Source organism: Podarcis cretensis (genome assembly GCF_951804945.1).
Source record: "Podarcis cretensis genome assembly, chromosome: 4".
In the NCBI taxonomy this organism is placed as follows: Eukaryota; Metazoa; Chordata; class Lepidosauria; order Squamata; family Lacertidae; genus Podarcis; species Podarcis cretensis.
In genome coordinates, this window is record NC_137173.1 from 23,680,975 (window position 1) to 23,698,877 (window position 17,903).

At 41.5% G+C, this 17,903-nt stretch overlaps 1 protein-coding gene across 3 annotated transcripts in view; it reads right to left on the reverse strand.

Moving 5' to 3' along the window:
- Positions 1 to 17,153, reverse strand: part of RDX (radixin) — a 29,531-nt gene extending 12,378 nt beyond the window's left edge. The window contains exons 1-6 of one of the 3 annotated variants that reach the window (XM_079973820.1): positions 16,802 to 17,153; positions 10,921 to 10,998; positions 4,701 to 4,784; positions 4,229 to 4,324; positions 1,564 to 1,838; positions 281 to 364 (exon numbers count right to left, since the gene is read on the reverse strand). In XM_079973820.1, coding sequence (XP_079829946.1) covers positions 281 to 364; positions 1,564 to 1,838; positions 4,229 to 4,324; positions 4,701 to 4,784; positions 10,921 to 10,932 — 551 coding nt within the window. In that variant the 5' untranslated portion in view covers positions 10,933 to 10,998; positions 16,802 to 17,153. Of the gene's footprint in view, positions 1 to 280; positions 365 to 1,563; positions 1,839 to 2,867; positions 2,906 to 4,228; positions 4,325 to 4,700; positions 4,785 to 10,920; positions 10,999 to 13,874; positions 13,974 to 16,801 lie in introns of those variants that run through there. The other 2 variants (XM_079973819.1, XM_079973821.1) reach the window with 2 other exon arrangements.
- Between the last annotated feature and the right edge of the window lie 750 nt (positions 17,154 to 17,903).

Sequence of the window (17,903 nt, forward strand, 5' to 3'; positions counted from 1 at the left end):
CCTAAGTATATGCAGATAGAACTGTAGCCCTAACAGAGGCCGATTACTACATAATAGATTGGACCCACTGTGCTTTTATTTATATTTTTATGATAGATTTAAAACAGAAGCAGGGAAAGGTAGCAAAAAGTTAAGCTAGTTATGTACAGAAGTAAGCTAAAACAGCTCTTTGGAGTAATATGTTTCAGTTACCAGCACTTCTTCTGTCTGTAGGATATATTAATTAATTAAAAGCAAGCTAAATTCAAAAGAGACAGGCTAACTATACCGGGGAACTTACCTTAACATCCCTCTGTGCTCTTCATGCCAGTTTTGTATTCTTTCTTCCCACTGCTCTTTTGTCAATTTATGCTGTTCCAAAACGCTGTCAAAATAAAGAATAATCATGAAAAGAGTATCCTACTAATTATTTTATTTTTACACAAAAGTTACAATCAGCGGCACCTTTCTAGATTAAAATTTATTTTTATTTAACAAAATTTATACACCACTTGATTGTAGCAAAACCTCTACGCGATTTAAAAGAAGTAAATTCGAATATGTTGCAATACTCTGCCCTTTCCCTGTATTCAGAGCCTGCAGCGAAGCTTACAACTATTAAAAACAGTTAAGTAAATTAAAATACTAAACTGAAGACCACAATGAAACAAAACTAATTATAAACAGCAACAGTAAAGAAGAACAATGTGTGTAGCACCAATTGTATTCAACTCCTTAAAAAATGCCAACAAATTTCAACAACAAAAGAAATAATAAACTCTGTACAGTGGTGCCCCGCAAGACGAACAGGCGCAAGACGGAAAACCCGCTAGACGAAAGGGTTTTCCGTTTTGGAGGTGCTTCGCAAAACGAATTTCCCTATGGGCTTGCTTCGCAAGATGAAAATGTCTTGCGAGTTCCTGCGGGTTTTTTTTCCTTCTCCACCCCTTTTTCTAAGCCGCTAAGCCGCTTATCAGCTGATCCGCTAAGCCAATAAAAGCTGCTAAACCGCTAATAGCGCTAATCCGCTAAGCCGTCAATGGGCTTGCTTCGCAAGACGAAAAAACCGCTAGACGAAGAGAATCGCGGAACGGATTCTTTTCGTCTTGCGAGGCACCACTGTACTTAAGGTGTGAATGCTAGAAAGCCCATCTGACAACTGGCTTGGCAGGACTTTGACTTATGCTACTAGTCAAGCTAGTTAAGAAAATCAGGTAGTATCTAACTAGTGCAACAAGTTCCACTATTGTGAGGAGATTCAGCTGTGCAATGGAATTTCCCTGCTCTCTCCTCTCTCTGTACACACCATAAATCTGCTCGGGATTGTCATAAGAACCCCAGGAACATATTTAGAGGCCACACAGGGAGATGAGAAGAAGGGAATATCCACTGCTCAGCCAACATTCCTTGCAGTAGCAGAAGTTAGTTGGATACTGCCCACAGTTTCTGGGATGGAGATGCATATTTTTAAATTTCCAAATTGAAGACCAATGGTGTAGGCCCCTAGACAAGCTTTCATATTAAAGTTATACGCTGTACCCATAGAATCTGCCAGACTTTTGATGCACGATATAAGTTTCTTACCGCTGGGGAAGAAGTCTGTCATTGGCCAAATATCCTAGCTTATGTATCTCTTTATTGTAATCTCCATACTTGGCTTGAACAGCATAAGAAGCTAGCAGAACAGCAGTTTCAGGAGGACAATAGATTTCATCATTTAAGATGGCTTCTTTTACTTGCAGAAAAAACAGTCTCTGGGTTATTTCTTGAATCAACTCTTCAGACACATCCTCAGGAAAAAACTTTGCCCTGAATTTGAACTGAAGAGGATTTTCTTTCCTTACATCTTGCTGTGTTACCTGAAAAGGAGTTTGCAGAAGGGTAAAGAGAATATGAGAGTATTGGGAAAGCAATCTAGTCACCAGTTGTTACATACTGTAATTCAACTCTAGGAAGCACAACATTGAAGGACTTGTGATTCACACAGATATCTAAATAATTAATTGTGAATTAGGAAAACATGACAGCTTTCAGAGGCTACATAAAGCCATTTAAAGTCCTTATTGTATCCCTGTGTTACTCCAATTTTCATTATACAAATTCAGTTCTGAAGACCTACACAGCAGGCTGATTTAGGAAAATCAACCTTGCATTCAAAGATGTATACAACATAGCAGTGGTTTTAAAAATTTATCCGCAAAAAGTTTCTTGCACAGGATTGCCAGATATTGATGAGCTAATGAGCATCATGTACACCAGATTTCTCAAGTAAAGTGCACTAATTGATATCTGGCAAGCTTCCGTGTGTGTGTGTGTGTATCTGAGAGGTTTACCAAGAACTGCACAAAAAGATTTTTTAAATCCTAATGTTTGATAACAATGCAAGAAAAGGAATAATAGTTGCAGTATATATTCAAGTGGTCTGCTTTTTCATAAATAGCACATCAGGATTTCCCATTCCACTAACCCCCCCCCCCAAAAAAAAGACAATCAGTGGGTTCTCGGTTCAAACTTTTCCTTTAAAAAAAAAACTATGGCAAACTCTGGGGTTCTTCCAAACTAGTGGATGCCTCCCATCCTGTTTTTCTCAGTAGAGTGCTCATCTTTAGAGGGGAGCAAGGGGGAATGTCCCCCCCACACCTAATGAGCTATCACCTCACATTTCTCTGCTTTCATTTAAAAAGAGCAACTTGTACCTGGCATGTGATAAAATGCACTGGAGCTATTCTTATTTTCTGTGAGAAACCAGCCAGTTTGCCCTTCCCTCTATAAAAAGAATCCTGCAGAAGCCCCTGCACAGGACTGCAATCCTGTCAGCACTAACCAGTTATGTTTGCATTAGAATAATTTGTAACGTATGAGAGAAGAATGTCAAACCCTTCTCTTACCATTTTTGCTGCACCCCATCTCAAGTGCCTCAAAAGAACTAATGAGTTGAAAGACAAAAACAACTAGAATTATTGCCTTAGAGCAAAGTAGAAAGAACTCAGAGAACCTGAACAGACGTTATTCTACCTGGCTTCAAACACACCCACAGGAGATCCCTGTCCAAACTCTCTTTCCACTGCAGCTCCTCTCACTGCAGGGAGAAATATTTGATTAAACTGATCCCACACTTATTAGAACATAGCTCTTCCAGATTGCAGAGAGACACATCAGGCAGATGTGAAGCTGCACCAATGTAAGACCCTCTCTGATAAATTCCCAGGGTCAGTCTCAGCAAGATTAAGATCTGAATGAAAACATTTCTACAGGAGACAAAGAAAGCGGGTTCTATAACTTATCCACTTCCAATGTATTCCATGCAGTGTTCGAAACTCCCATTGTTCTAGGCACATTTTGTGACAGGGAATTTTATTAGCACGAGCTGTTTCTGAGCTGTGGGCACAGGACTGCACCTAAGATTTCAAATTAAAACTGCAGAGTAGAAGGAAAGGAGGATCTTTTTCTGCCTCCCCACTTCCAGCTACTCTCTGAAGACTGGTGAAGAGACCCTCTTAAGAATATTATTAGCGGGGTGGGCAGGGGAAGGACTAGACCATGTGAAAAATGAATGTAATATTTTAGCTGCAGTTCATTCATTTTCAGCTTTGTATTCTTGTTATAAAAAGTGTGCCTAGACATTCCATTGTTGTGTCCATAACCTAGGTTTCAGGTGCCATTTAGCTCTAAGCTTTCATATCTCAGTTTCGAACACTGATTCCCTGTTGTGCATCATCACAAATATTAATACCACCCTATGGGAAACAAATCCAGAAACCTCTTAAGATTTCAAGTATGAACTAAATTCTCCATATAAACAGAAAAAAATGGATCAATCAGTTTAGAAATATAATCGTTCAGAGCAGGGCTTCTTTATAGTTGGCCACCATAAAAAGAAAGAAAAGAAAATGGGCATCTGACTTTCAATTTTTTCTTCAGTAGAATAAGGATTTTTAGTGATTGAACTGATGTACTCTGTGAAGGCCATTTTACAAGTCAAGCTAATCTTGATATGATTATCTTGACTTGTAAGATGGTCTTCACAGAGTACATCAGTTCAGTCACTAAAAATCCTTATTCTACTGAAGAAAAAATAGAAAAATAAATCTAAACTGAAGATGTCAAATTGGTCAACTAACATCACAGGACGTACATGCATCTTTATTCTAAATGAAAGTGAAATCTAAACTAGAATACTTTTTTAACACCACCTACCATTCCTTCATTGCAAATTGAATTATTTTAAATAAAACAAATTATACATTACCTTTTTGTTCAACTTCAACCAAGTTGAGTATCCTTTGCTGTCTACATACTGTAGTCCAAAAAACCAAACTTCCCGTAGGCCAACTGTTTTTACAACCTTAAAAAAGAAGAATGCCATCAATACTAGTCACATAAAGCTTCATGATTAACCCTTCAACGGGGGGGGGGGGGAGAGTGGTAGTAAGCTCTACCACAGCTAAATAAGCAAATGGCTGGCCAACTTCACAGCAATATGGTTCTTAAAGGGCAAGAATGACCACAGCAGTAAGCCATTTTGCTGCAGATAGCAACAGCAAGTGCTGGTTAAAATGTGACTCCCAACTTCCCATTGTAACAGCCTGCCATGTCTAAACCAGGACACTAGTACCTACAGGTGCAGCATTATCAGCCAAGGATCCATGACTAGCTGTACAATAAGTGTAAGTCACAGTTTGCTATGTCATGTTTGAATCAGCCCATAGTAAGACGATTACCTGATCAAAAAGCTGTTTTCCTGTTGTGTTGGGCTGGATAGCAAACTCCAGCTCTGCATCCATTGTGGTGACTCTTACATTAATCTGCATAGAACAAGAAGGTATTAAGTCTAAATAGAATTTCATGCTTTGATCAGCATTACCGTGCCAAATTATACACTGACACAACATCTTACACATTCCATGTAACTGAACAAAAAGTTAAACAACCAAACTAAGAACTGGTAAGAATGAAAAGTTTTTTAAAAACAACACAGAGTTTTGTGACCCTTGCCAGGAGTTAAAAATTGCAACCTGATATGCAACAATTAAATTCCATTGTCACCAGGAAACTTACTGTATCTGTTTGATCTATCCAAACTCATTCTAAAGGACAGCCCCAACTCTTTCAGATTTGTAATGAACATCCTCTGTGGCATGAGTCACTAACTCAGCTCTCGTAGGCACAAATGTACCCAATCAAAAGCTTCCTTGCTACCTGCAGGTTGCTCACCCCTCCCACCACTGAAATTAAGCTTGAAAGAAGTTTTAATTGTAGACAATAAACTAGATTGCTGTATCATAATATCATGTGGGATATTAACCATGGTACTCCAACAAGCACTGAACACAAAATCTTATGCTTGGAAGAGTTTAAAAATTGTGAATAATATCTCTGTTTTGCGTTCTGAGGGATTAATTTCCAGCCAATTTTAATCTCTGAAGCGATAGATGGCAGCCCAAGAAAGTATCTGGGAAAAGATGCTTAGATTTTAAAGATAACTTTAAAAAAGGACATTCTATGCATTGAAAAACAGGCAAATACACAAGCCATGCATTTTAGTTAAAATGGCAATTCAGTGAATGAGATAAAATAGTAAGGATAATGGAGTGGTAAATGACTAGAAAGAAGTGGCACAGTCCACGTTCGCTGCACTCCAGGATTAGCTTGCCTCAGAGTTAGCTGAGAATGATGACTTGCTTTCTAGGAGCAGAAGTCAAAGAAGCTTGCCTTAAACAGATCATTTGTGTTGTACAAAGAGCGTCAAGGTTCTGCCCCCATTGTAAATTAGATGCCTTTGTCTCTAATGATCTAGCAGGGTGCATGTATGCACTGTACGTACATTGTCTCTTTGAACTATTACAACATGTTGGGGGTTTTGAAGCCCAGCCTCCAATATGGTTCTCAGTTGTTGTTATCGGAATAGGTTTCCTTCAGGGACAACCACAGAAATGTCATACTTAATTTAGCAGACTAGCATAAGCTTTGTAAGCTGACTGTCTTGCCCGACAGAATGTCTCACAACAGTAATGAGGATATAAATATTTTGTTCTATTCTGACAGGAGCATAGGAATTTCTTGCTGACCTTATAATACCCAGCAGTATTGCTACCAGGACCCAAAGACACCTTTTATTGTGCATACCTCAGAGCCTTCATGGTTTTAACTACAACCCTATGTATCAGAGGCCATAGGCTGCATTCAAAAGTCAGTGGTAGGGCACAGAAAAGCCCTACTGTGCTCTCCCATTCTGAACTCTTTACAGAAGAATTGCTGTTTCTAACACTTTTGGAGCATAGACCTATGACAAAAACTTTTTCATGTGCTAAGCTAATATACATATATAGATTCAAATTTAGACAAATGTTCGGGGGGGGGTGGAAATAAAACTGGCAGTCAGGGCTTACAGCTATGAGGTGTCAACAGTATTTTCTGGGCCCAGTACACTGCACCTGCAACTTACTAAAATTGAGCAACTGCCTCTGTGCAAATTAAGACAGTGAGTGGCTGTGGATCTCACTTAGCACTTCACTCACCCCACTGAGCCCTGCCTCTGTTATGCCCCATTACACCCCCGTTCTCATCTCTTCCGTGTCCAAAAGGACCCGCATGTCAGAGATCGTGTGTCAATTGGACGCACCTAAAATAGTCACCGCCTGTAGTTAATATACACCAAGGGTCACCAATGCAGTACCCACAAGCACCATGGCTTGTGTTGATCTCCCTTGGCAACCCTGGGCAGGGGGCCCCCAGACACCAAGCTTTCATTTTAAAATAATAATAGTAAGTATCTAGACCTCCTAAAAAGAAGGTTACGAAACAGAATGTGCACATATCCTTATAAGTAATCTATATTAAATGAGGTAGGCTAGCTGCTCCCTTCTGTAAGTGAAGTAAGAAATTCAAAAAGGAAAGCCCTTTCTAGCATGAAATTGTTAAGCCGAAAACTCCCCAATGACTATACTCTCTAATTTTGTTTTATGTCATGCCCACCATGACAGCTATTTTGTGTTATCACATGCCTCTGGGCCAGTCATTCTGTGACTAGTGCCAACAGCATGCTCTCAAAATTCAAAATGTGCCCACCGATAGAAAAAGATTTGACAACTGCAGGAACCATAGTTAAAGCTGAGGTATCTGACAGATGATCACTTAAACCTTGGTTCATTGTGTCACAGAAAAGTTAAAAGCAACAACAAGAGCAGCTGAACCTTGAGAGTGGCTTGAATTCTTTGTCACCCTTCACTTGTGGCTCTGTAGCTTTGGAACGCTAATGACTCCTTAACCATAGTTAAGAGATGGGATGTATTCAAACATAACAATAAGTTACTGTTAAATTTAACTAAGGTTTATAACACAATTACAAACCTTGATTAATGAGTGTCCTTTAACCATAGTTAATAAACCATAGTTAAACTGCTAGCCTGAGACATAACTCTTACTCATTGCTTAATAAACCATAGTTATGTGTTAATCAGGCCAATGATTCTCCCATGAACACTTGTGTGCTAATATTTATAACACGAAATAATCTTTCATATTTGGCACTATTACTTTCTAGTGCAATTTATTTTATCAAAGAGTGATATTTTGCCTTCAGGATTCATAAGAAATCCTAGATTAACTGATGCATTTAATTGTTGGCTTACATTAATTGCAATGCATTTTGCTATAAACACTTATCTAATGTGAACAAGTAACATAGTATTTGGAAACAGATGCACTGCTAAAGCTGAAAAGGATTTTTAATTTTAATAACTGGGTTGTTTGACTTAATTAGCATGTATTAAGGAGAATGCGAACTCATTTTAAATGCATGCATTCCAGAAGGCATTGTGCACTTTAAATATTCTTTTTGTGTATGGTTGAGACTCAAACGGAAATGATTAACATACCAGACAAAACACAAAATGCAGGCATGTGGTAGGACATTTAGATTCTGAACATTCTGCTTTGAATTAGTATAGAAAAGTTATATACTGAGTAGTACAAGCCTTTGGAAAATGCAGAAGTACTTATTTAACTTATAGTGACAGGTAAGATTGAGCCCTTCAAGCCTCAATCCTGATACTCCTTTAATAGCAATAGAAACATTATTTGTCAATAATTACAAATGTACTTGAATGTAGAATGAAAGAAAATGCTGCTGCTATTATTACTTGCTTGCTTTTTGTGGGTTTGTCAGTGTACAGTGGTACCTCGGGTTAAGTACTTAATTTGTTCCGGAGGTCCGTTCCTAACCTGAAACTGTTCTTAACCTGAAGCACCACTTTAGCTAATGGGGCCTCCTGCTGCTGCCGCACTGCTGGAGCACGATTTCTGTTCTCATCCTGAAGCAAAGTTCTTAACCCGAGGTACTATTTCTGGGTTAGCGGAGTCTGTAACCTGAAGCATATGTAACCTAAAGCATATGCAACCCGAGGTACCACTGTATTTCTAAAATGAAAGGTTTGGGCTCTATGCCTCTCTGTATATCACACTGACTTCACTTCATTTCCTAAACCTGGAAGATATTCTCCCTAATGTCAGATATAAGAGGCTGATTATGATTACTCTGGTGTGATGTACTTGGCACTTGAACAGAGATTATTACTTCACATTTTCGAAACTGAGCCATGAATTACAGGGTAGATTCTTATGTACACTGGCTCAAATGAAACACATCATTTTTGTCTATTAATTTAATACTTTGAACTTTTAATTTAGAGAAGAGTTGTTATTTTAATCTAGAGAAAAATTGTTTTAGATTATAAAAACTTAAATTAACTGGGAGGAAACCGAATGCAACTGAAAGCAAGACCTCCTCACATTTTTAACATATTGATGTGTTTAGGTGTTATTGTTTTTTACAATGGATGTGTAGGTGTAATCAATACATGAATCAAAAAACTGATGTTATGTGGTATGCTTAATTTTTAAACAAGAGGCATGGAGTTACTCTTGTCTGAAAATTATTGTGATGAAAACAGCAAGGTTAAAAACTGCAGCCCTGCCAAGTCAGAATGTTAGCAATCACCACTGCCTACAGTACAAAGTTAACCTGCTCTTGCTTCTTGTCCCACCTACCACTGGCATGGGCCCCCTCCCTGAATGGTTGACCACAAGGGAATACAACGCTCAGGCCAAAAGAGATTCCCCACTCCAGCTCTAAATGATGCTAGGTAGGAAAGCAGATCAGGAAAAGATTGTATCTTATGCAGGCACACACAAACTGTAAAAGATTATCAAATGTGCAGCTGTTACAACCCACCATACTCATGAAAGCTGCACACTTCATTGCACTCTGGCAGTGCTACTAGTGTTACTCTCTAAGCTACGCATTTTCTGCAGTAATCTTCATCAGAGATCCATGCATCATCACTACAGTTCATCGGGTTGAATACAAGTCTTTCTAAACTAGCTCACTATATTTGGATATACGCTTAAATAAGGAAAACAAAACAAGACTGTACTCTACACAACAGCAAGACTCCTTTATAGCTACAGATTAGAACAAAGGTGCCTTTATGGCACCCAGACAATAATATTGTTCAACTGCCTTTTAAATATATAGAAAATGAAGCTGCAGTCAGAATGGGTTATTCAAGGCCATAGGCATGGAAGAATATTATCAAACCAGACTTGCATGTAAGCAAACGTAGAAACAAAAAATAGGTATCAGAAACAATGCCAAGAAGCAGCACTCATAGGAAATAGTTGCAATATACCAAGTAGTTTTTCATCAGATTACATAGTGTGGTATTAAAATAAATTTTACATGGGGCAGACATATTAAAGTAAATGAGTGTGACTAAGTTAGTACTGTATATCTAGTGAAATTAATGGACCTAAGTAAGATTTAATTGACCACCACCCCACAGCTACAGAAAATTATGTCTCAATAAATAATAATTTTCCCTCTCACACATACACAAATCTTGACCAAGAGCTAATCATTTAGAAAACCAAACAAAACATACACAGATCCACGCATCATTAAGTTCAGTGCCTTCTCGCAGGCTTCCCATAGTCATCTGGTTTGTGACTGCATGTTTAGCATGGTAAAGAGGAGACTGAGAGGAGCTATGATAGCTCTTCTCCTATATCTATAGGGTTTGTCACATGGAAGATGGAGCAAGCTTGTTTTCTCCTGCTCCAGAAGCTAGGACCTAAACCAATGGATTCAAGTTTCAAGAAAGGAGATTCCGATTAAACATCAAGAAGAACTTTCTGACAGTAAGAGCTGTTCGACCATGGAACAGAGTCCCACAAGAGGTAGTGGACTCTCCTTCCATGGAGCTTTTTAAGTAGAGGTTGGGCAGCCATCTGTCATGTATGATCTAGCTGAGGTTCCTGCATTGTAGCAGGTTGGAGTAGATACCTTCAGGGTACCTTCCAATTCTACAATTCTATGATTACAGCCTCCCTTTGGAAGTCTCCTATGTTTCTATATATCAACTGAAAGAAAAGATATCAGCAGCAGTAATTAATAGTAATTATTAGCAGGGCTTTTTTTCACCCAGAACTCACTGGAGCTGAGTTCTAGCACTTCTCAGGTGGGTGCCATTGCCATTACAGTCATACCTCATGTTACGTTTGCTTCATGTTACGTTTTTTCAGGTTGCATCCTGCGGAGACCCGGAAGTACCGGAAAGGGTTACTTCCGGGTTTCGCCACTCACGCATGCGCAGTAATGCTAAATCGCGCTTCGCGCAAGCACCAAATTGCACCGTGCACCTGCGCAGATATGGCACTTCAGGTTGCGGGCTTTTCACGTTGTGAATGGACCTCTGGAATGGATCCCGTTTGCAACCAGAGGTACCACTATATAATAGAACAAGGGAGGTGTTCATTGTGAGTTCCGACACCTCTTTTTCTAGAAAAATACCACTGATTATTACCTTACAAAAACATCTGCTACGAGTAGCAGACAACACAATGAGCTGAAAGCCAATCAAGTAGAAGAAATAGATTACTTACTGGTTTCGGCATTTTCCCCCCTTTTCTGTGTTTCTGGTTCAGTTAAATCATCTGCTGTACCACAATCTTTGTACTTTTCTGTTGAAACAAAGTAATTATTTATAACTACATGCAGTTCACATTTCACTAATAAGATAACTGGCCCATTAATACTATAAATGTTCAATATGCTGTTAAGTACATACATATGCATCTGCTTTGCATAGCTACATTGATTTTACATGGAAGGAGCAGAACTAATTGGTGCATGAAAATTTCAGAAGACTGTGCTTAATTAGACATGTGCAAAGAGAAAATTCTAGTCTTTACAGTTGGCACTTGGTCCTAACATTTTGCTTGTGAGCACCAAAACAAAAAACATTATTATTTCTTTGTTTGAAGCTGGACAGATCCACGTAAAGATTACTCGAAGGCTACTGGAAGGATTCTATGGTATTTCAGGAAATCTACACTATATACTTATTACTTAAGTATAATAGCATTTATTTAGAACATTTATATGTCATCTTTCAGTTTTGAAAATCACACAGGGAGCTTCCAAATTAATGTTAATAAAAACGAAACAAATCCAATACCAAACACTTTGACAGCGACTATGCCAGACAGGCTATAGAAGCAGATTTCTTCCCCCACCACACCCATCCCAACCCCAGTCTTAGCTGTATTAAAAGTGATGGGAATAAACTGTTGAGTTAGTGCATCATCGTATTCAAGTGTCTATATCCAGCTTGTACAATGTGCCTTGCTCTACCTCAGCCTTCCACAACCTAATGTCTGCAAGATGCTTTGATCTACAACTCCCATTATTCCTACCCAATGGCCATGCTGACGGGGGTGCTGATGGTCACTATAGACCAACACATCAGGAGGGCACCAGGTTGGGGGAAGATTGACCTACGTTATATGTATTCAGTCCACTACACTGTGGTGTCTTACATTGTGGATGTAAGACTGCAGCATCTTATAATCAAGGCAGAAAATCCATTCCTCTGCCCTTGAACTCTTCATCAGCCGTCATTTTACAAACTACAGAAAATGCTATTTTTAATAGACATTTCCACATAATGTTTGCCAAAAGCCTATTATTTATAAAAGATAACCTTTTTGTGTCTGTTGAATCTGTTTTTATCTTACATATTCATGAGCATGGGAAAGCTAATAAATTGTTTTAGTATTATTATTTATTAAAGTTATTAATCACTTTTTTGTCATGGCAACTCAAAGCGACATACAATATCTTAAGCAAAAAACCCACATACCTACAATAAACACAACATTAAAAAATGGATGTTGCACTGCCTGCCATAAAAATGACAATCAATGTTAGAAACTGAGATATAAAAGCTAGGAACCAAATGGCACCTTTTTGTCTATGTTTTATCATGTTTTTAATATTCTGTTAGGAACCACCCAATGTAGGGAGTATAAATAATAAAATTATTGTTATTATTATTTTTATAGGTGCTTTAAAAAAAAAACCAAGATGGGGGATCTAGCTGAAGATGCACTGGAAAAGCAGTCTAGAAGAGATGTGACTGCAGTTTCATTCTAGCAAAAGGAAAAAAAAACCAAACCTCTTTTACTCAATCAGAGGGGGTAGTTTGTCAAAACCTGTATTTTAAAAACTTGAGAACAACTTTATGTAGAGAATTTATTTGGTTCTTTTTGCAATTTGTGGTATTTGGAGGATTGCAACTACCCCAAACAACTTGGTATCATCAGCAAACTTTGCTAACTTGTCTCCAGGAATGCTCCTGTCTCATGCTAAGACTTGGGTTCAAAAAGCAGATAACACACATCCAGTAAATCTCACTCACTGTCACAAATGGGCAGGATCAGAACCAAGAACTAGACCAAAATGGTTTTCTTCTCTATTTTAGTATTTATTCTACTTACACTCCTGCCTTCATACCAAATATGCAATCCGATACACAAAATCAAACTTCAGAATGGCCAGGTACACAGGAAGGGAACCCTTGCCCGCAATCCCCCCCCCCTTTTTGTCTTAAGGGTGTGTATAAACCTCTGGCCAATGCCTGCCTGTAGGATGGTCTACTGTACAAAGGTCAGACTCACATCCACTGCTGCATCCACTTTCACCTCTCTGGCTAAACCTACCACAGGAATGCAGCTCTCACCCTCCCCCCCCCCCATGTCCCCCTCAAAGCAGCTCTCAGGTTGAAAAAGGTTCTCCAAACCAGCTTCAGATTGATAAAATACTTCACAAAAGGCTCATTAAAATCTGTTACATAATATAAAATTATAAACCAGGTTCTGTTTATGAATGAAGAAGGTTAAGCATATAAAGACTGCATCACTTGGCTACTCAGCAAATTAGCGCTGGTAGCTCATTTTCTTCAATTCCTTACTCTGGACTCCTACAAACTATGTTTTCTTAACCAGAATAAGAAAAATATTTTATATTCCCAATTTTACCTCAATTTTCTGAACTTTGAAACCCAAAAAAGTACCGTATTTGCTGGCAAAAGTAAATGTGCCATCAAATCTAATGCACACCTTAATTTTTGCAACATAATTTGACCAAAAAAAGGTGAGCATTAGATTTGAGTAAATACGGTATGTAGAAGAAAAATTGTTAACACCTTCTACAGAGGCACCAAATCCAAAGTGCCCTGAAGAAACCTTTATTACACTGACAAGGATCAGCTTTCTGCAAACAAAATCACTGCCTGACACACTTTTAGAATACTTTGAGTATACCTGGGCCTTTGAAATCCAATATGTCTACTTTAAGATCCACCCTTATTCTTTTTACTGTTCTTCTGTTATTTGTTTTAGCTGTTTTTAATATCCTGTTGTTAAATTGCTGTAACTTGCCCTGGGACCTCACAGTGAAGGGCAGGCAAGAAGTATAATAAATAACATGGGACCAGGAGTAGTCTTGTAAAAGTGACTATAAGACTGCTACAGTACAAAGCTTTGAAGTTCCTCACCAAAGATGCCTTTGTAAACTTCAGAGCAAAGGCAGGAAAAATCAGACAATGGAGTGAAGCAAGCACTGGGGTCTCCCAAGAAGCACTGGAACTGGTGCTATTTAACACATTCATAAGCTATTTGAAAACAGAGATTTATAGGTGAAAACAAATAACTCAGGACAGTGAAGACCAAGCAGTCAGTGAGGAACTCCAAAACAATCTCTTCAAGCTGGGTGAATGGGCAACAAAATAGCAAAACAATTTGTAAAGTGAGGTGAACTGGGGTAAAATACACTAACCACATAAATGCTAATGGGATCTGAACTGGGGTCTTCACAAAAAAATCAAGGTTAAGTATCAACAGCAGTTGAAGGGGTTGGGGGGGGCATGATACAGGGGGAAAGGGTTTAAACTCCATGCTTACTTACCAATCCTTACACTCCTCCCAACTGCTATTTAAATAACAAAAAGCAAGTGCACTATATAGTAAAGGTAAAGGGACCCCTGACCATTAGGTCCAGTCGTGGCCAACTCTGGGGTTGCGGCGCACATCACGCTTTATTGCCGAGGGAGCCGGCGTACAGCTTCCAGGTCATGTGGCCAGCATGACTAAGCCGCTTCTGGCGAACCAGAGCAGCACACAGAAATGCCGTTTACCTTCCCGCCGGAGCAGTACCTATTTATCTAGTTGCACTTTGAGGTGCTTTCGGACTGCTAGGTTGGCAGGAGCAGGGACTGAGCAACGGGAGCTCATCCCGTTGCGGGGATTCGAACCACCGACCTTCTGATCGGCAAGTTCTAGGCTCTGTGGTTTAACCCACAGCGCCACCATATCATCTACTTTGGCCCATGATCTGATCCAGTACTGATGCTCACTTGTTCTTAATAAGGGAATTGTAGTCTTAAAGCTCTGCAGCACTGCAAGCATAGAGGCTGCATATATCCTGCTGAAGTCAAAGGGACTTAGGAAGCCTATGTGGAGAATTACAGCCAAAGTTCTCAAGCCTTAACTTTTAACTTTAATTACTTTGTTCATAAGCTTACCACCATAAGGGAGATTTGCATAAAACACTGACCCAAATAACTCACAATACAATTATTGTGCTCGTTATGTAAATCAATACATTAAAAAGCCAAAAAACACGAAAAAGTAGATTTGTTTTCAACAATGGACAGCATCAGTCTCTGGATCAGTTTCATATGATGTCATTCTTTATTTGTCTATTATGGGTGCTTTTATCATGAACACATGATTGGCGCATGGGTGAGCTATACTGTGGCTAAAATTCTGTTTGTGTTGGATTTTGCAGAACTTTTGCATTTAATTACTTTTAAAATGCTTCATCATCCCCACTTCAATCTGGAAACTTTCAAGTTCTCCAGATTCTTGGTCTACTGGCAGCTAGCTGAGGTCTGATTCTAGGATCCAAATTTCAACTTGTACCGGGAAGAATGGGAAGAATAAGTGGGGGGGGGGGGCAAAGGAGGGCATATTGAGCCTGGTGATCATTTCTGACTCTGCAGCGCTCCAGCATTCACCATTTCCTTCAGCTGCTGCATGCTTCTATGGACTTTCCCCCTCCTCCTGAAACGGTGACAGGCAAGGGGTTGGGTAGAAGTTTGGCAGCTGCCGACATGAGGAACGTGTTAAAAATGTACTCGTCCCCGTTCGCAACAAGTAGCTGAGCCGCATGACAGAAGAAGCTTCAAGTTCAATCCCCATTTCCGCCCCATCTCTTCTATTCTCTCCCCAATAATACCGACCACTATTACTACACATGCGGGGGGGGGGGGGGCGGCGGCGACGACGACGATGACGACACTCGATTCTTCTAGTACAGCAATTTGCTAAACAAGCTTAACTGGGAAATAAGCCCCGAAAATAATTCCAACAGAGCTTCCTTACAAGCAGATGTGCATTAAGCCTGGGGTGTTAAAAGACTTGCAGCCCGATCCCACAACCGACTTCCGAGATGCAACTTTCTCCCCAGCTCCGGATTGTACAGCCTGCCCTTAAGCCAAGCATATCCAACCGAAATTAATTCCACGCAAACGTGCTTAAGTTCAGGTTGTTCGGTTGCAACCCTCAAGCCAGCGCTAAGTAGGCAGGGATCGTAAACCCTATTGAGCTTGCGTGCGTTTGTGGGAGCGGGAGGTTACTACAGAGTAAACACGCTCCGGGCTGCTGCCGTTAGAGCCCCCGCTCTGCCTGCCCTTTCCCTTTTTTTTTGCTAACAAAGGAAATAAATCGGCAGCAGCGAAGGTGGTCTTGTAAAATGCCGTTAGTTGGAAATGTAAACATTAGAGGCAGCCTGCAGCATATGACACTAACCGTGTGTGTGTGTGTGTACACACATACATATATACGCGCGCACACACGCATATATATGCATATAAAGACATATACATGCATACACATATACACACAATTATATATAACAATTACGCCTTCCCGGACCAATGACCCTCTCACACCAGCCCTTCCTTCCTTCCTCAGGGGCTGAGGGGAGTGGGCGGGAGGAGAAGAAAAAGGCGGAGAAGCGGAGAGGGAGTCGGGAGTCCCCACGGAAGGAAATACCTTTTGGGGGGGCGGGGAGTGAGTTGGATCGCCGTCGGGTGGGGGGGGGGGCGAGAGAGAGACGAGTTATAATCGCTGCTGAGGGGGGCGAAGGGAAGCGAAGAGTTTCTCTCCCCCTAGATACATACATAAACAGTATTTCGGAACTACAATCCCCACCGCCCACATCCCCGTTAAGCTTGCGCAGGAGCCGCTAGTGCGCGCCTGGGGGGTGGGGGTGGAGGGTGGAGGGGGCGTCTTCCCTCAGCTTCTGCCCCCAGGTGTGAGGCGTGAAGATGAAGCGAGGGAGCGCGAGAGGGAAAGGGCGAGGCCTGGCAAAGCAGCACCGCCGGGGTCGGCCGAAAAGTAGCCCGCTTTTCTCCCTCACCTGGCGGCGGCGGCGGAGGCTGAGGCTGAGGCAGCCCGGGGGCGGCGAGCTCTTCGCTTTCCTCTTCCTCCTCTTCTCTGCTTCCAGGAAAGAGGATTGGGTCCCAAGCGGCGGGGCCGGAGGTGGGAGACGGGGAGCCACACACGCACCACCACCACGACGGCGCCCGCGCAGCCCCCTCCGCAGCCGGCCAGGAGGCGCTGCAGGGCCGCTCCGAGCGTGGCTGAGGTGCGCGCACCCGTGCGCGCTCTCGCTCCCGTCCCTCCTCTCCGTCAGGGCCTCGCTGGTGCTGCTACAGCTTCGCTGCCGGAGACGCGCCAGAAAGTGGCCGCTGACAGGTCCGCAATATGGCGGCGGCCGTCGGTTTAGAATTTTCCTTTTCCCTCCCCCTCCCCACCCTATCAGAGTTCTTGGCGCCTCCGCTTCCCTACCGGGCATGCGCGGACGGAGGCGGGGGAGCATGCGCCTTCCGCGAGGGTGAAGCCTCGGGTTTTCCCTGAGCTGAATTTGGGAGAAGAGGAGGCGCGCGCCCGCGACGGGGGTAGGGATGGTGTCAGTAACGGCTGGCGGTAAAGGTCGGCGCACGAGAAGGACCGTTGCTCAGGGTCACGTGGGAGCGGGTCTTGGGTCCCGCTTTATAAGGCTGCAGCCACCTACACACCAATACATCCAATGCATGTTTACTCAGGAGCTAAGTCCCACGTGGTTAAATGGGAATTGCTTCCAAGTAACTGGTGGATAAGTTGGAGCCCTAGTTGGGAAGAACTCGGTGCTTGAATTGCTGGAGCCGAGGAGGGGGGCCTGGCCTTCCTTGACCTGCTGGTACAGGGTGCTAAGATTTGGCTAAAATTGTGGAGAGTCAAGAAGCAAAGCTTGTATGTTTCATTAAGGGACACATGCATAAAGGTAAAGGGACCCCTGACCATTAGGTCCAGTCGTGGCCGACTCTGGGGTTGTGGCGCTCATCTCGCTTTATTAGCCGAGGGAGCCAGTGTACACACGGAGACGCCGTTTACCTTCCCGCCAGAGCGGTACCTATTTATTTACTTGCACTTTGACATGCTTTCAAACTGCTAGGTTGGCAGGAGCAGGGAGCTCACCC